The sequence below is a fragment of the Protopterus annectens genome, chromosome 9.part0 (assembly GCF_019279795.1).
Source record: "Protopterus annectens isolate FY-2018-M chromosome 9.part0, PAN1.0, whole genome shotgun sequence".
Lineage (NCBI taxonomy): Eukaryota > Metazoa > Chordata > Ceratodontiformes > Protopteridae > Protopterus > Protopterus annectens.
This window is the reverse complement of record NC_056743.1, coordinates 745,328,747-745,345,476: the sequence shown is the minus strand read 5'-3', so window position 1 is coordinate 745,345,476 and position 16,730 is coordinate 745,328,747. Positions and strand designations below refer to the sequence as shown.

The 16,730-nt window shown below is 41.5% G+C and overlaps 1 protein-coding gene across 1 annotated transcript in view; it reads right to left on the bottom strand.

Annotated features, from left to right (window-relative positions):
* Positions 1–410: 410 nt before the first annotated feature.
* Positions 411–16,730, bottom strand: part of LOC122810584 (uncharacterized protein K02A2.6-like) — a 52,865-nt gene continuing 36,545 nt past the window's right edge. Inside the window, 2 exon segments of the mRNA XM_044082161.1 lie at positions 411–3,102; positions 3,562–4,343. Coding sequence (XP_043938096.1) covers positions 411–3,102; positions 3,562–4,343 — 3,474 coding nt within the window.

The window sequence follows — 16,730 nt, the reverse complement described above, 5'->3', positions numbered from 1 at the left end:
GCTTACAAAGGCCCCAGTGATCATTTGTCTAGTACACAGCTAAGAAATACAAGAATGGCTCATTAAGACTTCAGTATTGTTATATCCTGGTAAATAAGGAGACCACACGGTTCTGGAGTTGTAAGGCCTTTCTTTATTAAGAGCCTTCAGGTGCGCACCCATGCTACATGTTCGCCATCGCCATACATACACCGGAAACAACCAGTTACCAGAGAATACAGAACCAACTCTACATGTTGCTAATTCCCCAGAGTGCCCCTACAGTACAATAACAGCATTACTTGCCCGATACTACATTCCTCCCCTTTTAAGCACTGAATACGCTTTCTTACATAAGAAAAACAAGGGAGCAAGCCAAAAACAATCCATCTAGTCACTTAATTTCGACATACCCAGTTAGTATTAAACAGTTACCCTACAATCGAGTTAGGTTGCTCTTTTAAACTAGACATGCAATTGTAACATTGATAGTCTTTCAAGTAACTAGGTTTAACCAGTGCCCGCTTAGAACGGCGCAAGGGTACCACCCTGGGTGACTCCGGTGTCACAGTTACCACCTCTGGTACCGGTGTGTCCATCCCTGGAACAGTTGGATCCTTGGGAACCTCTCCTTCTGAGTCCCGGCGGTCTCCCTCGGCCCCCAAGATCGGAGATCCTCCTGCCGAGTCCTTCGCCTGCGCACTCCGCAGAATCTGGTCCACATGTCTCCTCACCACTAAACCTCCATTCAACCTCACCTGGTACGACAGGGGACCCGTGCTCTTGACAATAAACCCTGGAATCCATTTAGGTCCATAACTGAAGTTTCGCGTCATCACTGCATCTCCTTCCAGGAAACTTCTCTCTCTCCGTCGTCGATCATGATGTTCTTTTTGCCTCCACTGTATCCTCTCTACCTTAGCTCGGATGTTGGGATGCACCAGATCCAACGTGGATCTTAATCTCCGTCCTTGCAACATCTCGGCAGGGGACAATCCCGTGGTAGACTGGGGTGTAATGCGGTAGTTGAATAACACCCTTGATACTTTGGCTGCCATACTTCCGTCTCCGGCCTTTTTCATCATCGCTTTAAAGGTCTGGACAGCCCTTTCAGCACAGCCATTTGAAGCCGCATGGTATGGTGCTGATGTGACATGTACAATGCCATTTTTTTCCAGGAAACCCTTGAACTCTTCACTCATGAAACATGACGCATTATCTGATACAATAGTCTCGGGTAATCCTTGGCTACTGAAACTCTTTCTCAGGCAGTCAATGGTAGTGGTGGAAGTGGGTGTTTTGACTGGGTAGGCATCCATCCATTTAGAATGAGCATCCATTATTATCAAAAACATTGCCCCCATAAAAGGTCCTGCATAGTCTATATGAAGTCTCTGCCAAGGTCTACTCGGCCACTCTCATGGGTGTAGTGGTGCCACCACAGGTAAGTTGCGATGCTGCTGACAGGTTTTACACTCTTTCACAGCGACTTCAATGTCGTGGACCAACTTTGGCCACCAGAAATAACTTCGTGCTAAGGCCTTCATTCGGGTGATGCCCACATGACCTTGATGCAGCTGTTGTAAAAGTGCACGTCTTCCTGGGGGCGGAATTATCACTCGTGCCCCCCACAGCACGCATCCATCTTGCACACTCAGCTCTGTTTTCCTCACCTCATAAGGCCTGAAAACTGGATCAGGTTGTTGTGTTGTCCAGCCTTGCTGGACCCATTGAAACACTCGAGCCAACACCGGGTCTTTGCGTGTCCATTCGCTCAATTCTTTCGCTGACACCAACGTGATGTCCTCCATCATCAACACTCGGTCCTCCCTTTCCTCTCGCTGGGGAGGCCCCGGTAGCGGCAGACGGCTCAGCGCGTCCACATTGCTATGGTGTTTCCCAGGCTTATAAACAATCTCATATTCATAAGCTCTCAATGTTACAGCCCATCTCTGAATTCGGGGAGAAACCATCTGAGGCACGGCCTTCATCTCGTTGAACAGTGACAACAAAAGCTTATGATCGGTGCACACAGTAAACTTCCTGCCATAGAGGTATTTGTGGAACCTCTTAATTCCAAACATTACAGCCAACCCCTCTTTGTCTAGCTGGGAATAGTTTGACTCTGCTGGTGTTAAGGTGCGTGACATGAACCCAATGGGTCTTTCTTGTCCATCTGGCATCCGGTGTGCCAACACGGCCCCTAACCCATACGGTGAGGCATCACATGACAAAATTAAGTCCTTGTGACTATCGTAGTGCACCAAAACCTCTGAAGACTGCATTAGTTCCTTGGACTGCTCAAACGCTTTGTCTTGTTCCTTCTGCCACGTCCACAGGGTCTCCTTCCTTAACAGTTTATGTAGAGGAGCTAACAGCGTTGACAGATTTGGTAGGAACCTGTTATAATAGTTAAGTAAGCCTAAATAAGCCTTCAGTTCTGTAACATTTGTGGGTGCAGGTGCCTCTTGGATGGCTTTTACCTTGTCTGGCAGGGGGTGTAGGCCCGAGGCATCCACCTTGTAACCCAGGAACTCGGCTTCCTTTACCATGAAAGCACATTTACTCCTCTTCACCCGTAAACCAGCCTCTCGCAGTCGACTTAGCACCTCGTTCAGAGTCTCCAGATGCTCGCCATTGTTCCTCCCCGTCAACAGGATGTCGTCCAGATACACAGCCACCTTCGGAATTCCTGCCACCAGTCCCTCCATGATTCTCTGGAAAATAGCTGGACTAGAGGAAACCCCAAAGGGTAAACGATTGACTTGGAACAGCCCTTTGTGTGTGTTAAGGGTGACATATGCCTTTGACCCTTCTTCCAGAACTACTTGTTGATATGCCTGACTGAGGTCCAGTTTACTAAACCTTTCACCTCCCGACAGCTTTTCAAACACATCCTCCACCTTGGGTAATGGATACTGCTCTAGTTTCGAAACTTGGTTCACTGTTAGCTTATAGTCACCACATATGCGTACAGTATTATCTGGCTTTAATACTGGAACAATTGGTGCTGCCCATTCCGAAAACTTCACTGGTTCAATTATACCTTGCTTGGTGAGTCGCTCCAACTCAGTCTCCACTTTCTTCTTCATTGCGTATGGTACGGGTCGAGGTTTGTAAAATCTTGGCGTTGCATTTTCTTTAACGTGTATCTTTGCTGGTGGACCCCTCCAGGTCCCCAGTTCCTCTTTGAACACTTCTTCATTGTTCTCCAGCACATCTTGCAAGGCCAGCCCCTGCTGTTCTACTTTATGGAGCCGTAGACAACCCATTTCCAGCTCCTTTAGCCACGCCCGGCCTAACAGGTTTGGTCCCTTACCTGCTACCACCATGACTGGTAACTGTTTGACTTTATCTTTATGTTTTACCATTACTTTGGCCATCCCCAGTGTGGGAACTGTTTCACCGGTATATGTTTTCAAAGTCACTGAACAGTCCCGCAGCTTCTGAGCTTCTTTTAGCCATAACTTTCCATACTCAGCCTTGGACAGAACCGTCACACTACATCCGGTATCCACTTCAAACTGCACCATTTTACCATTTAAGTCCAACTGGGTTGTGATGGGATCAACTCTTTCCCACCTTGCCTCTTCCATGTTAAACATGGTAAACACTTCCTCGTCTTCCCTGGTGTTTTGATTTGTACCTTCATGCATGTGGTGTGCATACTGCCGTTTTATTTTTCGGTTCCCCTTTCTGTCCATCATACTGCTCTTTTCCTCCCCCTTCCTCGGCTGGTCCCTAGAGGGCGTTGATCGGCACATTTTCTTCACATGGCCCTTTTTCCCGCAAGCATGACATTTTTCATTTAAGAACCGACAGTTCCTTGACAGATGTTCTCCGCCACACCTGTAACAGGCATACTGACCAGACTTCCCTGGTGATTTAGGCTCCCCGACCACTTTATGCACTGGCTGTGGGGTAGCACCCCTGCTCCCCACCCCTTCGATGGTTCTCGGTTGTAAATCACGAATGTCTTTATTCGCCGTCTCTATGGCCTGTGCCAACTTCAAGGCCTTTTCAAACGACAACTCAGGCTCCGCTAACAATCTGCGTTGTATGCGGTCATCTGCAATGCCACATACGAGCCTATCTCGTAGCATTTCTGTCAGTCTGTCCCCATAATTACAGTGTTGCGCCAGTTCCCTCAGCACTGCGACATACTCCGTTACCGTTTCATTAGCCATTCTAGTCCTTGAATTTAACTTGAACCTTTGGACTATTGCACTCGGCTTCGGGTTATAATGTGACTGAAGCAAGCTCGTCAACTCCGTGAACGATTTATCCCCCGGTTTATCAGGACTCAATAAGTTCCTCATCAGACTGTACGTCTTGCTGCCCACCGAGCTCAGCAATATGGCTCGCTTCCGGCCCGCATCCATTATCTGGTTTGCTTCAAAAAAATGTTCCAACACTTCACAATACTCCTCCCAGGTCTGGGTCTGACAGTCGTATGCAACCAGCGACCCCAACATGGAACCAGACATAACCCCGGCAGGCCCAGTCTCTTCGTCGTCCGACATTAGCTGCACCCTGCCGTTTTCACTCGCAGCGGACTCGGAGGCATCCCATCCTCGTCGCCAATATGTTATATCCTGGTAAATAAGGAGACCACACGGTTCTGGAGTTGTAAGGCCTTTCTTTATTAAGAGCCTTCAGGTGCGCACCCATGCTACATGTTCACAACTTCGCCATCGCCATACATACACCGGAAACAACCAGTTACCAGAGAATACAGAACCAACTCTACATGTTGCTAATTCCCCAGAGCGCCCCTACAGTACAATAACAGCATTACTTGCCCGATACTACAAGTATGAACTTCATTAAACAGCTTATAGCTTAAGACTGTTCAAAATAAGACTTAAATTTACTCAGACTTGTGTACAACAATTTGCCAAAATGTCACTTTAATTTTTTGTTTAGGATTTTTTTCAGATCACCAAATTGCCACATTAGTTAACTAAAAATTGCTCTTCAGTGCTCTGCAGTCTGATACTGTAGCATATTGGGCTTGTTTCATCCCCATCTGAATGGTTTTATCCCATAATTTTATTTCTTAGGGCCAGCAAAGCAAACATGGTCATTTTGATTACCACTCTGCTATATTAGTTAAAATAAAATTGACGCTATATGCCTTTTACTTTGCCCTGTACTAATGCAACCTCACAAGCTCATCTTTGTCCTTTCTGACTGGCTTTGTGAAGGCAAGTAGGTATAGATTTTAAATATGGACAACTTCCACTAACTTATAACTGAGGGACAATAGCCAAGATCCACTGAGACAAAAACAAAGGAAATCAGAAAAATAAAGAAAACAAATATAAACAAGTGATAATGTACTTTACTGGGTGTTCTAAAGACCAGACAACACTGCTGTCTTAGGATATGGCCCGTACCAGTCATGCCCAAATAAGGTTCACACCAACAACTACAGAGAAGTGTTCTTAACATTTGTTTCCCAGGCCTTCTCCACTTCATTGTAAATTAATTGGCTTACAGAGGCAGCATATTTACAGTAACTACTCAATTATAACTTGGCTGAACTGATGCAGTCTCAACAGACTCACAAACATACAAACACATTCCAGGAGAAATTAATAATACCTTTCTGTGCTACAACTTCCTTTCCTCTTTCCATAGTAGTTACTGCTAAAACTGAGATCAGTCTGGTAGACTGAAGTTATCACTCACCTTTTAAGCCAGTTGAAATATACATAACACTTTTCTAAGTTAGCTGAGCAGCCTCAAACAGCAGTTAATGTACATAAACATAACAGTACCACTGTATCAGTTATTAAATAAAGAGTTTCAATCATTCAACATTTAGTACAGAAAATCCTTTACTAAAAAGCAGTACAGTTTGAGAGTTACAAAGTGAAAAGCAATTGCACAAAACACTATTATCTTTTGTTAACCAGGTTAATCTACTTAAGATAAGTACTGTACAAAAGAAGAAACAGTAAAGTAAAAGTCATATAGTAACAAAAATAATTAACATGCATGTTGCAAATGCAACATTACATAGATGGGCAGTGCAGCGGTTAGCATTGTCACCTCACAGCAGGAGGTTCTCCAGTTCGATTCTTGGCTGGGTTGACTTCTGTGCGGAGTCTGCATGTCCTCCCTGTGTTTGTGCGAGTTTCCTGTGGATGCTCCGGTTTCTTCCCACATACCAAAGACATGCATCTGGAGCCTTTCTCCCCAAGCCTCTGCTGAAAATAGGCTGTGTCCTAGTCTGACTTTCCTGGTAAACAAATGTTAAAAAAATTTGCATTAGGCAACTGCCTTTCTCCCCAAGCCTCTGCTGAAAATAGGCTGTGTAAACAAATGTTAAAAAAATTTGCATTAGGCAACTGACAGCACATTTTTATTGATCAATCACAAAAGCAGCACATGATTCTTTCATTGTAGTTAGTAGATTTTGTTATGACTATTTGATTCCGACTTTGAGAGTTGTCTCCTCCACAAGTTGTATCTTTATATAAGAATGATCATTGCCGGGCATTTGTTTGGTTTATATAAGATATGATTCCTCGTGGCCAGGATTTAATCCATGCCAGAGTTCACTATAGTCAGTTATTTCTTGTTAGGTGATCCAAGCTTTGTTAATGAATTCATTTTAACGGTCTTGTTGAGGCCAGATGATTTGTATATTGTTCTGAAGCTTTAGAAAGCTATTTCAGATCCATCTTTGTGTATATGGATTATAATTGAACATTTCATTCATTCATGAGTACATGCTCATTTCATTGATCTGTTAACAAGAATTGTAGAAGTGTTAGAAGATGTACTACAGTCTCCACTGAAATGTGTAGATATTCTAGTGAGATATCATCTGGTGCAAGAGTAAAAGGTCGTAGTTTCTTTAGTAACTTTTTGATATGACCGACAGAGACAAGGTGCAGGTTGCAATAAGCACAGCTGTATTTATTTGCTGGAGTTGAGGATACAAGGTTTTGATGATTTGTTTTACTGATGTTGCCACTTGTATAAGACGAGTACGTATTTTGCATGTCACATTGTTACCTGGAATCAATGGGCAAAGAACAATGTTTTTTTACCTAGTTTGATTAGGTTTTTAATGGCATTCTAGCAACATTTTTGGTCATTTTTGCAAGAGCATTGGAAGCTATTTTCCTTGCTTTTTGAACTGTGTTTTACCCGATTCCAGACGAGTCTGTCATATTATACTGTTGATGTTATTTGATCTTTTTCCAGATTTTTTCATGTTTCGTCTCTAAAAGTTTTTTGTTTCTAGTATTAGTCACGTTTTGTGGGTGAGGCTTCAATTTTCTTCTTGTGTAGAAGTAATACAGAGCTCAGAATATTTTAAAAAAAGTTCAATGAAAGTAGTTTACTGCATCAAAGGGGAGGTATTCAAGTAGAGTCCAGTTATACTTTTTAGGAGGATGTTAAGTTTCTTGCAAGAAATGTTTTGACATGACACAATTATTTTGTTTTTGGATGATTACAAATTTCATGTCTAGGATGATAACCTACAGTCAAATAGTATTCTTACAGATTTTTACATTATTTGAATTTGTAGTTAATACACAGTAAATTAGTTCAAAGATTAGCTGCAAGTCAGAAAAAGTTAATGGTTAAAACTTATTTTGTGTTTGTTGAATGATTTCCTGTGTCACTCAATGATGACATTCCCCAGTAATATTTGATGTTGTTTTATATTTAAAGTTATTCATAAAGTTATCTTCTCAGGTATTTATTTCTTTTGCTCTCACAGCTGATGACCTGAGAACAAGACTCCCTTCCAGACCTGCCTTATCCCCTGGGCTAAACTGGACCCATGCTTAGGACAGGTGAGGAAATTAAAGATCCCGCTCATGTCACAATGCCAGCAGAGTGTAAAGATCCCGCTCATGTCACAATGCCAGTGGAGTGTAAAGATCCCGCTCATGTCACAATGCCAGCGGAGTGTAAAGATCCCGCTCATGTCACAATGCCAGCGGAGTGTTTTCATTATGCTCTTGCTTTCTGCACCTCACGCACCTAGCTGTGACATTGTTTGGACTGACATGCAATGGGGCATGCTGGTGTCATTTTGTCACCAAGGTGACTCAGCTACTGCTCCCACTTCCCTTAGATAACCCCTCCTTGCATGTCACCAGCCTTTACCAGGGATCTACCATTAGGTGTGCTCAAGTGTACAGCCTCCCGTCCACGAAGGAAGTTCCCATTCTGCTCTCACCAGTGCCTCAGATGTCTGAGTCATTAATCAAACCCGGATCACCTGGGCCATAGTCAGGACTTTATTTTTCTAAACCACTGCATTGGTTACGTAGTGTGTACATTATTGCTGACAAATTTGGAGGCATGTAGACTGTTACTATGTGCAGTACTTCAAATGTATTTAATTTGATGGTAGCTAGCAGTATTTCTGATTTGTCAAATTATGGGCTAGATTAGTAGTATTTAGTCATTTGGATGTGTTAGAGTATTATAACTGTTAGTTTTCGACAGTCCATCTACTCCAAATATGCTGTAACCTGGTGGAAGGATTTCATAATCTAGTATTCTGGGTTTAAACCAACTTTCTGTAATGCCTAGTATGTTAGGTCTGCACAGTTCTATTCTGGTGTGTAGTTCAGCTACTTTATTGTTGATACCTCTGGCAATAATGCAACTTATTTGTAATCTTTTTCTTGTTGTGTGTGTGACTGTATGAAGTTTTAGGACAGATAACATTAGAAAAAAAAACAAACACTATTTAGATATTTCTACACTAATCTCGAACTGAAGAGTTATGAGGGAACCAGTTAACACTACCTAAAATTCACAGAAGACAACAGGCAAAGCAAAACAGGACTAAATGCACCACAGGAGACAGTACTGACATCCACGTAAATCTTATTAAAAAATACTACCTCTCCGAAACTAACAGGAGGGACTGTCATTCTACCAGACAGCTGCAGTAATGCCAAAAGATGAAGTAACACTGGAAAATTTACAATTCTTCAAAACAAATGGCCCCTTTTAAGTGTCCATGGTACTTTTTTTCAGATTCGGATTTTGATTGACAGGGGAAACAAAGAGCTTCAAGAAGGTTCTGGTCAAGTAGAATAATCTGTTTTGCTATAGAAGTGGCTCATACCCACAAAAAAAAGTCAAGAGTTTTTTTTTACATTTACACTTTCTAGTTTGTTCCAGCACTCCAGTAAAATAACTGCATGTCCATTACTGTCTTTCCATCACTGTACTGAGTTATACTTTGTGTTGTAGTGACTTCTTATTGTACTTGCACTGCATCATATTGCATTGAATTGTGCTACATTTTACAGAGTTACACTGCTGTGTAACTATTTCTACTGTCCCCTTATATACCATGCAGCTATTGTATTGTGCCCTGTTATACTGTGTTGCACTGTTTTGCACAGTCCCTTTATAAGTCATACAGCTCCCTTTACTTTTTAGATAGGTCAAAAGTTAAAGTTCATTAACATCATGTACACTAGGTGATGTTTCTAGTTCAACCCTAGGTTCTCAGGCCATCGATCCCCATTCTATCACCAGCCTTCTAGCACTAGGCACCTTGAGGCACTGTATAAACCACTACACGCTTACTGAAAATCATTTGCTATTACAACAGAATGAATCTACCTGTGGGAAGTGCAAATACTTAATACAAGTGGAGGAAAACTTCTCACATAGCCTCATTGTTAGGACACATATTAAAACACCACACTCGCATACTGCGAGACAAGCATAAAACCTTCATATGCTCCAAAAATCACTTGTGAATCCATAAGGAGTTTGTCCTTGGTACTGTACTGGGGCCATGTACATCACAACTTAGACTCCACAACAGACGTGCGCCCATTCCATACCATGTATAGCTTCTTCCAACACCACTACACAAAAGAACTGACAGAATGGGTTGGCAGAGTCCCTTAGGCTACAGGAGCAGTTCAGGCAGCATGGTAATGTAGTTGTTATAGGGGATTCCTTAGTGTTGCACAAATCAGTGCACCCCTTACAAGACTGAGCAAAGAAGCAATTACAGTTAAAACTGTCTCTCAGGTGTCAGAATCAAACATATCAGAGCACTCAAGTTCATTCACCCCAGGTATGACTATGACATGGCCGTTGCTCATGTGGGTGCAAATGATTTGTGATGCACCCTTTACACCACATAAAATAGACATGATAGATTTCCAAGCATGCCTCTAAACCTGGAAAGAAATTAGTTTTGAAAAGTATCTTATCTTCACCAAGAATTATCCAAGCAAAAGATGACTGACTTTAATAAATGGCTTACTTATTGGTGTCATTCTGAGGAGGCCCTGAGAGTGAGAAGCAAGGCATTCCCACTATGTGTGGTGGACGTAGTAGGTGTGTGTTCTTGGCAACCTTGTTTGTATGAAGATTTTTTTTCCTCCAGTGAAACTGTGTACGTGGATCTTACATACTGTTTTAGGGATTAAACGGTTGCCTGTGAACATGAGACCATTGCTACATTGTCTCAGGATGGCCATATCTACCTCTACTAATCTGGCTATGGAGACATTTGGGAATTGTATATCTATGCTGTCTGCACCTGTACTTGGGTGGGCCACTGTAGGTCGTGGACTGGGTTATACAGAGATCTCCTTGGGTGGTCTCTGGGGTTTGGCAGTAGATTACGTTAGATTGTGCTAAGATTTGATATAAATGCTGTTTAATGGGCAAAGCAGCTGCTTTACACTTGTCTCCATGCATTAGCTTTGTTTTAGCCACACTAAGTTACAGGTTTCAGTTCTAAGGGAAGTTTTATAGATAAAATTTACTTTCTGGGCATTTGTGCCAGTACAGGGCACAGCTAACTTATTGATGTAATAACACCAACAAAAGATTAGTTGTGAGTTTAATGCAAGAAAAAGGCAACTTAAAATACATTGACAAGGCAATTTCAGGTATTAGGAACCTTTAGAATGATTTAAAGGAAAGCAAATCAACAAATGGCAGTAGCACTCTAAACAGTTAAAAGATTTATTTTAATGCTTTTGCACTTCGGTTATCTGCCATGGATGGAGCAAGATTAACTCACAACCCCCTCAGCATGTGGTGAGAGTGCTACGCAGATTGGAGCTCTGGGAAAATGAGCAGGAGACAATTTGTAATAAGGGAGGTTTCAAGTGCAATACTGGTTTGCTGGGTGTACAAGTATTAATGATATATGAAAACAATTGGTGGGAAAATACTTAAATAGGTTACACAACAAACAATAGCAATGAAAAGGGGAGGGAGGGACTTCGGAAGTCAGGTTACCATAAGGAGTAGAAGCCAGAGACAAAAACTTTTAAAACCACAACAAGAGAAAGATGAGAGTATTGGGGGAAATTCAAACTGGAGCTCTAGTCTATTGGTTAGAATTTCAGAAACTTTTAGCTTAATGCCTTAGTGGTGGTGGTGTTGGGGGAGGGGTGCAGTAGACTCAAAGAACAGGAGAGAAACCAGTAGTAAGATAAACAAAAATGCACTTGAATGCAACTTTAAGCAGGTACATACAGCTATAAAAAGTACTGAAGCACAAATCCTGTGACAGAATTCACATTACTGCCACTACTGCAATCCTACCATAGACTAAGGCACCAGACAATGCAGAAATTTACCAGGGACACTTAACAAATGACTGAGGGTCAAATCTGGCAGTAAATCACAGTTCTGTCACAACTGTGAAAGAAGCTACAAGACCGAGGCACCAGATGGAGTTCAAAATACACAAAAGCTAGTTTTTACATGTAATTCTACTTCTATAGAAATATAAGTGCAGTATAATGTATGAAGAATGCTAAAATCTTGCAGTAATACACAATTGTCAAGCAACTGCAAATGAAGCTACAAGACTAAGGCCCCAGAACAAACTAAAAAATGAAATGGAAACTTTTTTGGCTAAACCATGGACAAAAATCAGAGAAGTACAAAAAAGTATTACCACTCAGGTCACGAAGTACAACTTAAAATATTTAAGCAGAATTTTAAATAAATAGCTTTTTCTTATTCTCTTCTGATGAAATGCTTGCATCTCACATCTCTCAGAGCCTTGAACAAAAGGACCTGGGTGGATGCAGCTCTGTACTAAATATAGCAGACTTGTTAGACAGGAATCCAGTCAAATAAAACCAATACCTGAACTAAAGTCCAGTGGTTAGAATTTCAGAAGCATTTAGCTTAATTTCTCAGTGGGTGTGGGGCAGACTGAAAGAACAGTGGGAAAACAGTAGCAAGGTAAACAGAAAGGCACTGGAATGCATCTTTAAGCAGGTATATACAGACCAGACATTCCTGTCATTAACAGCAGTATTTAGCTTGTCCAAGAGGATTCCTAGTGAAATTCTCCAGTATACAGCTATGACATAATCTCATCTCATTCCAGGGGACTGTGCCTGGCACACTTCCAGTGGGAAGTACCCAGGGGACATTCTCCTAACCCAAAAGTACTGTGGATCAAAGATTCCCTCCACATTGCTGAGCTCATAACCATCATTTGGAGTGATTCCAGTAACACTATGAAGGAACCTTATTTTCACTGTAAGTATCGACAGTCTCGATCCAAAGTTTGTGACTGCATGCAAGGATAAGGACAAACAGAGTGGTAAACAAAGATGTTTAGCATGTGACTACTGCAGCCTAGCTAAAGTACTACAATCAATGCACCATCTGCTAATCAGTCATGTGATCTTTCTACCATACTTATAAGCAGGATCCCAAGTTGCTTAAAATCTTTCACTAGCTAAAGCTACTTTTCTTATCTATGCAAACAGCAATCCTCCATTTTTGGTAAACAGCCATAACCTCTAACTTGGAAGCATCAACTTTCATCCCAGCTACTTCATATCCGTAAGTGAAAACACTCCAAAAGACAATGAAGATGACAGGAACTAAGTTTTAGCTCATGTTGTTAATCTGATTTTCAGTAAATTCCAATCCTTCAAACCCAGTCCACCAAATGAGTTTAACCTATTGTCCATTTCTCCAGGCTTGATGATTCAAACCCATTCTATGGGTCATGATTGTCAAAAACAACTGGCAATAGAGACAATTTTTTCACAGTCACTTGAATGGTAAGAGGACATCATCTGCAAACAAAGATGTAACAAGTTATATTCCCCAAGCAGAATACACTCCACAATTCGGCTGTGCCTTAATATTTCTGTTCTTCAGAGTCTTGGATATGAAAGAGGAAATGACACAGGCCTTCAAGTGTTCTATGCTCACTTTGACCATATTAAATTTAATGTGTGACAACTCTTAGCCTGGAGTTACAGGTAGCAAAATGGCACAGAATAGTGGCCCAGGGATCATATCACGGTGATGCAACACGTCCCACAAGACATTCAAGGTTCACTGCCATATGCCTTGTTGGGTCCTCAAAATATTTGTAGCCCACACAGGTGAACTCTCATAACTCCTCCAATATCTGTGCAAGGACAGAACTGACTAACCGTTTTACTGCAGGATGGACTCTCTCAAGATTCCCCTTTCCAGCATTCTTGCACTTGCATCACCTGGAAGAATGAGAAGTACAATACTTTGAAAGTGAGAGAGAACCTTCTCTCATCCTTCTCAACAATGGAGACCACAAACCCAGTTTTTCAGTTTAGAAGTACTGCACCAATGGAGACCACAACCACAGTTTGTCAGTTTAAAAGTACGGCACCATCCTTCTATGGCACACTGTAAAGGTGAGTTCCAGCAACTGTGCAGCATTTTGGCTGCTCTCATCACAAGTCTTTTTATCAAGGAAGAGTTTAATTGCCAATGTGATCTCATCTACAGAAGTGGACCTAACCATCTGGTTGCATCTGGCACTTTTCCACTGAAGGAGGGCATGTCTAGCAAGTTCAGGGTTCTCCAAAGCCTTCTTTTCACACTAGAACAATATCCCCAGTAAGGTGAATTCATGCTTCACACAGCCTCCAGCAAGGGCAGTGTACTTGATTACAGGCTTGAATCCAGATATTGCCAAGTCACTTGTTTAAATGTATACAGTAATGTTAAGTACCCAATTTGCAGAGGATCTTTTGACACAGGCAAGCGGTGCAGTGCAGGAGGCACTCAGTGAAAAGCCTTGGTCTGAAAGATTACTGGATCAAATGTCCAAAAGGAAACAACATGAATACAAGTTACTTTTGTGATGCAAGCACAGAATTTGATGTTACAAGCTTTACAAGTAGTTTAAGAGATTCATTCCAAATACCAGTTGGGTGTACACAAATCTGTTCCTGTTCACTTTTAACATGGAATACATAAAACACAGTGTCACGAGTTTGGCACGGTGTTTATTTTTCCTCTTCTCTACAGCCTCACCTTTCTGTACATACTGTTCTACCACATATAGTTGCAGAGGAATTTTAAATTACAAATATATATATATATATATATATATATATATATATATATATATATATATATATATATATATATATATATCCCAGCTTCGGGTATCGCGGGCACAGTACTGAGAAGGCGCAACACCTGTTCTCAGGTCTTCAGCCATACCTGGTAATTCTCAAGCTGCAAGGTGTTCAATTCTTAAGACCAGCAGTGATCTGTAGTCACTACATGGGATGGGGGGGGGGGGTGCATCAGTTATTTTACCATTTCCCTATATGCTGCATGATTACTGAAAATTTAACCCAACATATTATTTACTATATACTTATTGTATAAGAAATTAGCTGAATCAGTGCCCTTATGAGGGGCAGCTCCTAAACTGCCTGCATTAATTTACAATGCAGCAAATCAGGTGGTCTGTTTGAAATTAGTGTGAATGTGCGAAACAGCCTGTTAGGCAACAGCTGTCAGGCTTCTCACAACAGTGTCCTCAGATGAACATTCTGAATTGGTGTTCGTACAAGTTCTGCTGTTGCCATTATACAAAATCCTGCATCAATATAGTAAGGTGGGCATATCCTATAGTCAATCGGAGATGAAATTTCTTACATGTAGTAATCAGACATCCAAGTTTTCCACCTTAATACTGCTATCTTGTGTTAATTCCTGAACTCGCATGACCCTTGAAATACGCTGCGTTAAGTGTTGCACTGGAATAAAACTAGTAGTACAGACATGGAATTCATTCACCAGTGAAACTGGGCAGTTGCTAACTAAAGATATGCGTGCATGCATTCCCTTCAAATAAACATTCTGTTAATGGAATGATGGCTCTCCCACCACCCTTCCACTCTAACTTCCTTTGTTCGGTATTTAGGTGACAGCCATACAATGGTAGAATAAAATGAAAAGGAATATAACTACATAACTGAAGTGGAGTTCTATTATTGCGCTGAATACAAAAGTTTGAATAGAATTTTCTGCCTACCTTCCATAAGCCTGTCCTGCAGCCAACCAACCCAATTGCCTACACTGTTTACCTCTGCATCAGAAACCATAAAACTTCATCTGTCCACTCTGCTCCCCATCAGAAACAATACTGATATAGGTGACATTGAGACCGTAAGTTTAAAAAAAAAAAAAAAAGCATACACTGCCCATGCTTGTAGACTCCCTCCATACTCTCCTCCTTGTTTACTTTAGGCTAGCAAAACCCAAAGGTCCAAGAGCACAAGCAATGACTCAGCTGTTCTTTTTAAATTTGTCAAGTATGTTCATTGGCAAACACTTTTGCATATAATAATGTCTACTGATCTCTGCTAATACATTATAACAAAATGTGTGCCAGCTACAGCTGTCACCTGGTTCGCCTTGAACTTAGAATCAGTTTCCTTAACATTCTGTTAAGCTACTTGTGGTGTAATTCTAGGCAGGCAAGTTTTGTAACATTTTCTCCTCCTGTTTTTGTCCCTCTATCTCCAGTAATATTTCATACATATGTACTCCTGTGCAAACTACAGAAACTTCACACCAGAGCTCAGCAGATACAATTCCTGGCTTTTACCAGACACAGTGCTGCAGTGGCACACATTGTGCTCATTTGCCAACACCCAATATCTTCCCCCTTCCAAAGATCTCGGCTCATTTTACTACAATACTAGATATGCTAGCACAGCTTCACAGTCAAGAATTCCAGCGAGCTCACTTCATATAAAATATTCAACTTTTATATGCCTCACTGACAAAGAATTTGTGGGAGGCAGCACAATCCATGTTCCCAACACGCACACACAAACATATACTATCCTTTTTTGGAAATAGTTTTTAGGTTTTTATATACAAGACATGTGAAAGAGTAGAGTTTGGAGAAATAGTTATACACACAAGTATTTTGCTAGGTACACAAATAAAAGGTACCATGAAGTACACTTCAGCTTCTCTGCTCAAGAACCAAGGACAAAGGTAAAAATAGTGGGGGTACAAATACCCCAAATCAGGGGCAGTTTTTAAATATTACTGTAATTTAGTTAAAAAGTTAATAGAACATGCTTTGCATCAAAATGTGTTTTCTAAACAGTAAGTAGTAGGAGATTCTGCCTTTTGTCACAATGCCCCCCCCCCCCGTACTTTACACTGGTCATGCGACCCAGTATCCCCATCCAGCTCTGGGGATGCCTACCCCTTCTTTTACCTTGGACTTATTTCTTAGATAGGGCAAACATGGAGATTAAGGACAATTCGGGGTCACACTCAGACTTTGGGGAGCTTAGCTTTCTTACGGTCTATAAATGTTCTCTCCTAATGTGGGCACAGACAATCTCAAGAGGGGCTGGACAGTGGGTAGACAGCAATGAAATGGTCCATACTTCTTAGATAGGGCAAACATGGAGATTAAGACAATTCGGGTACACCAACTG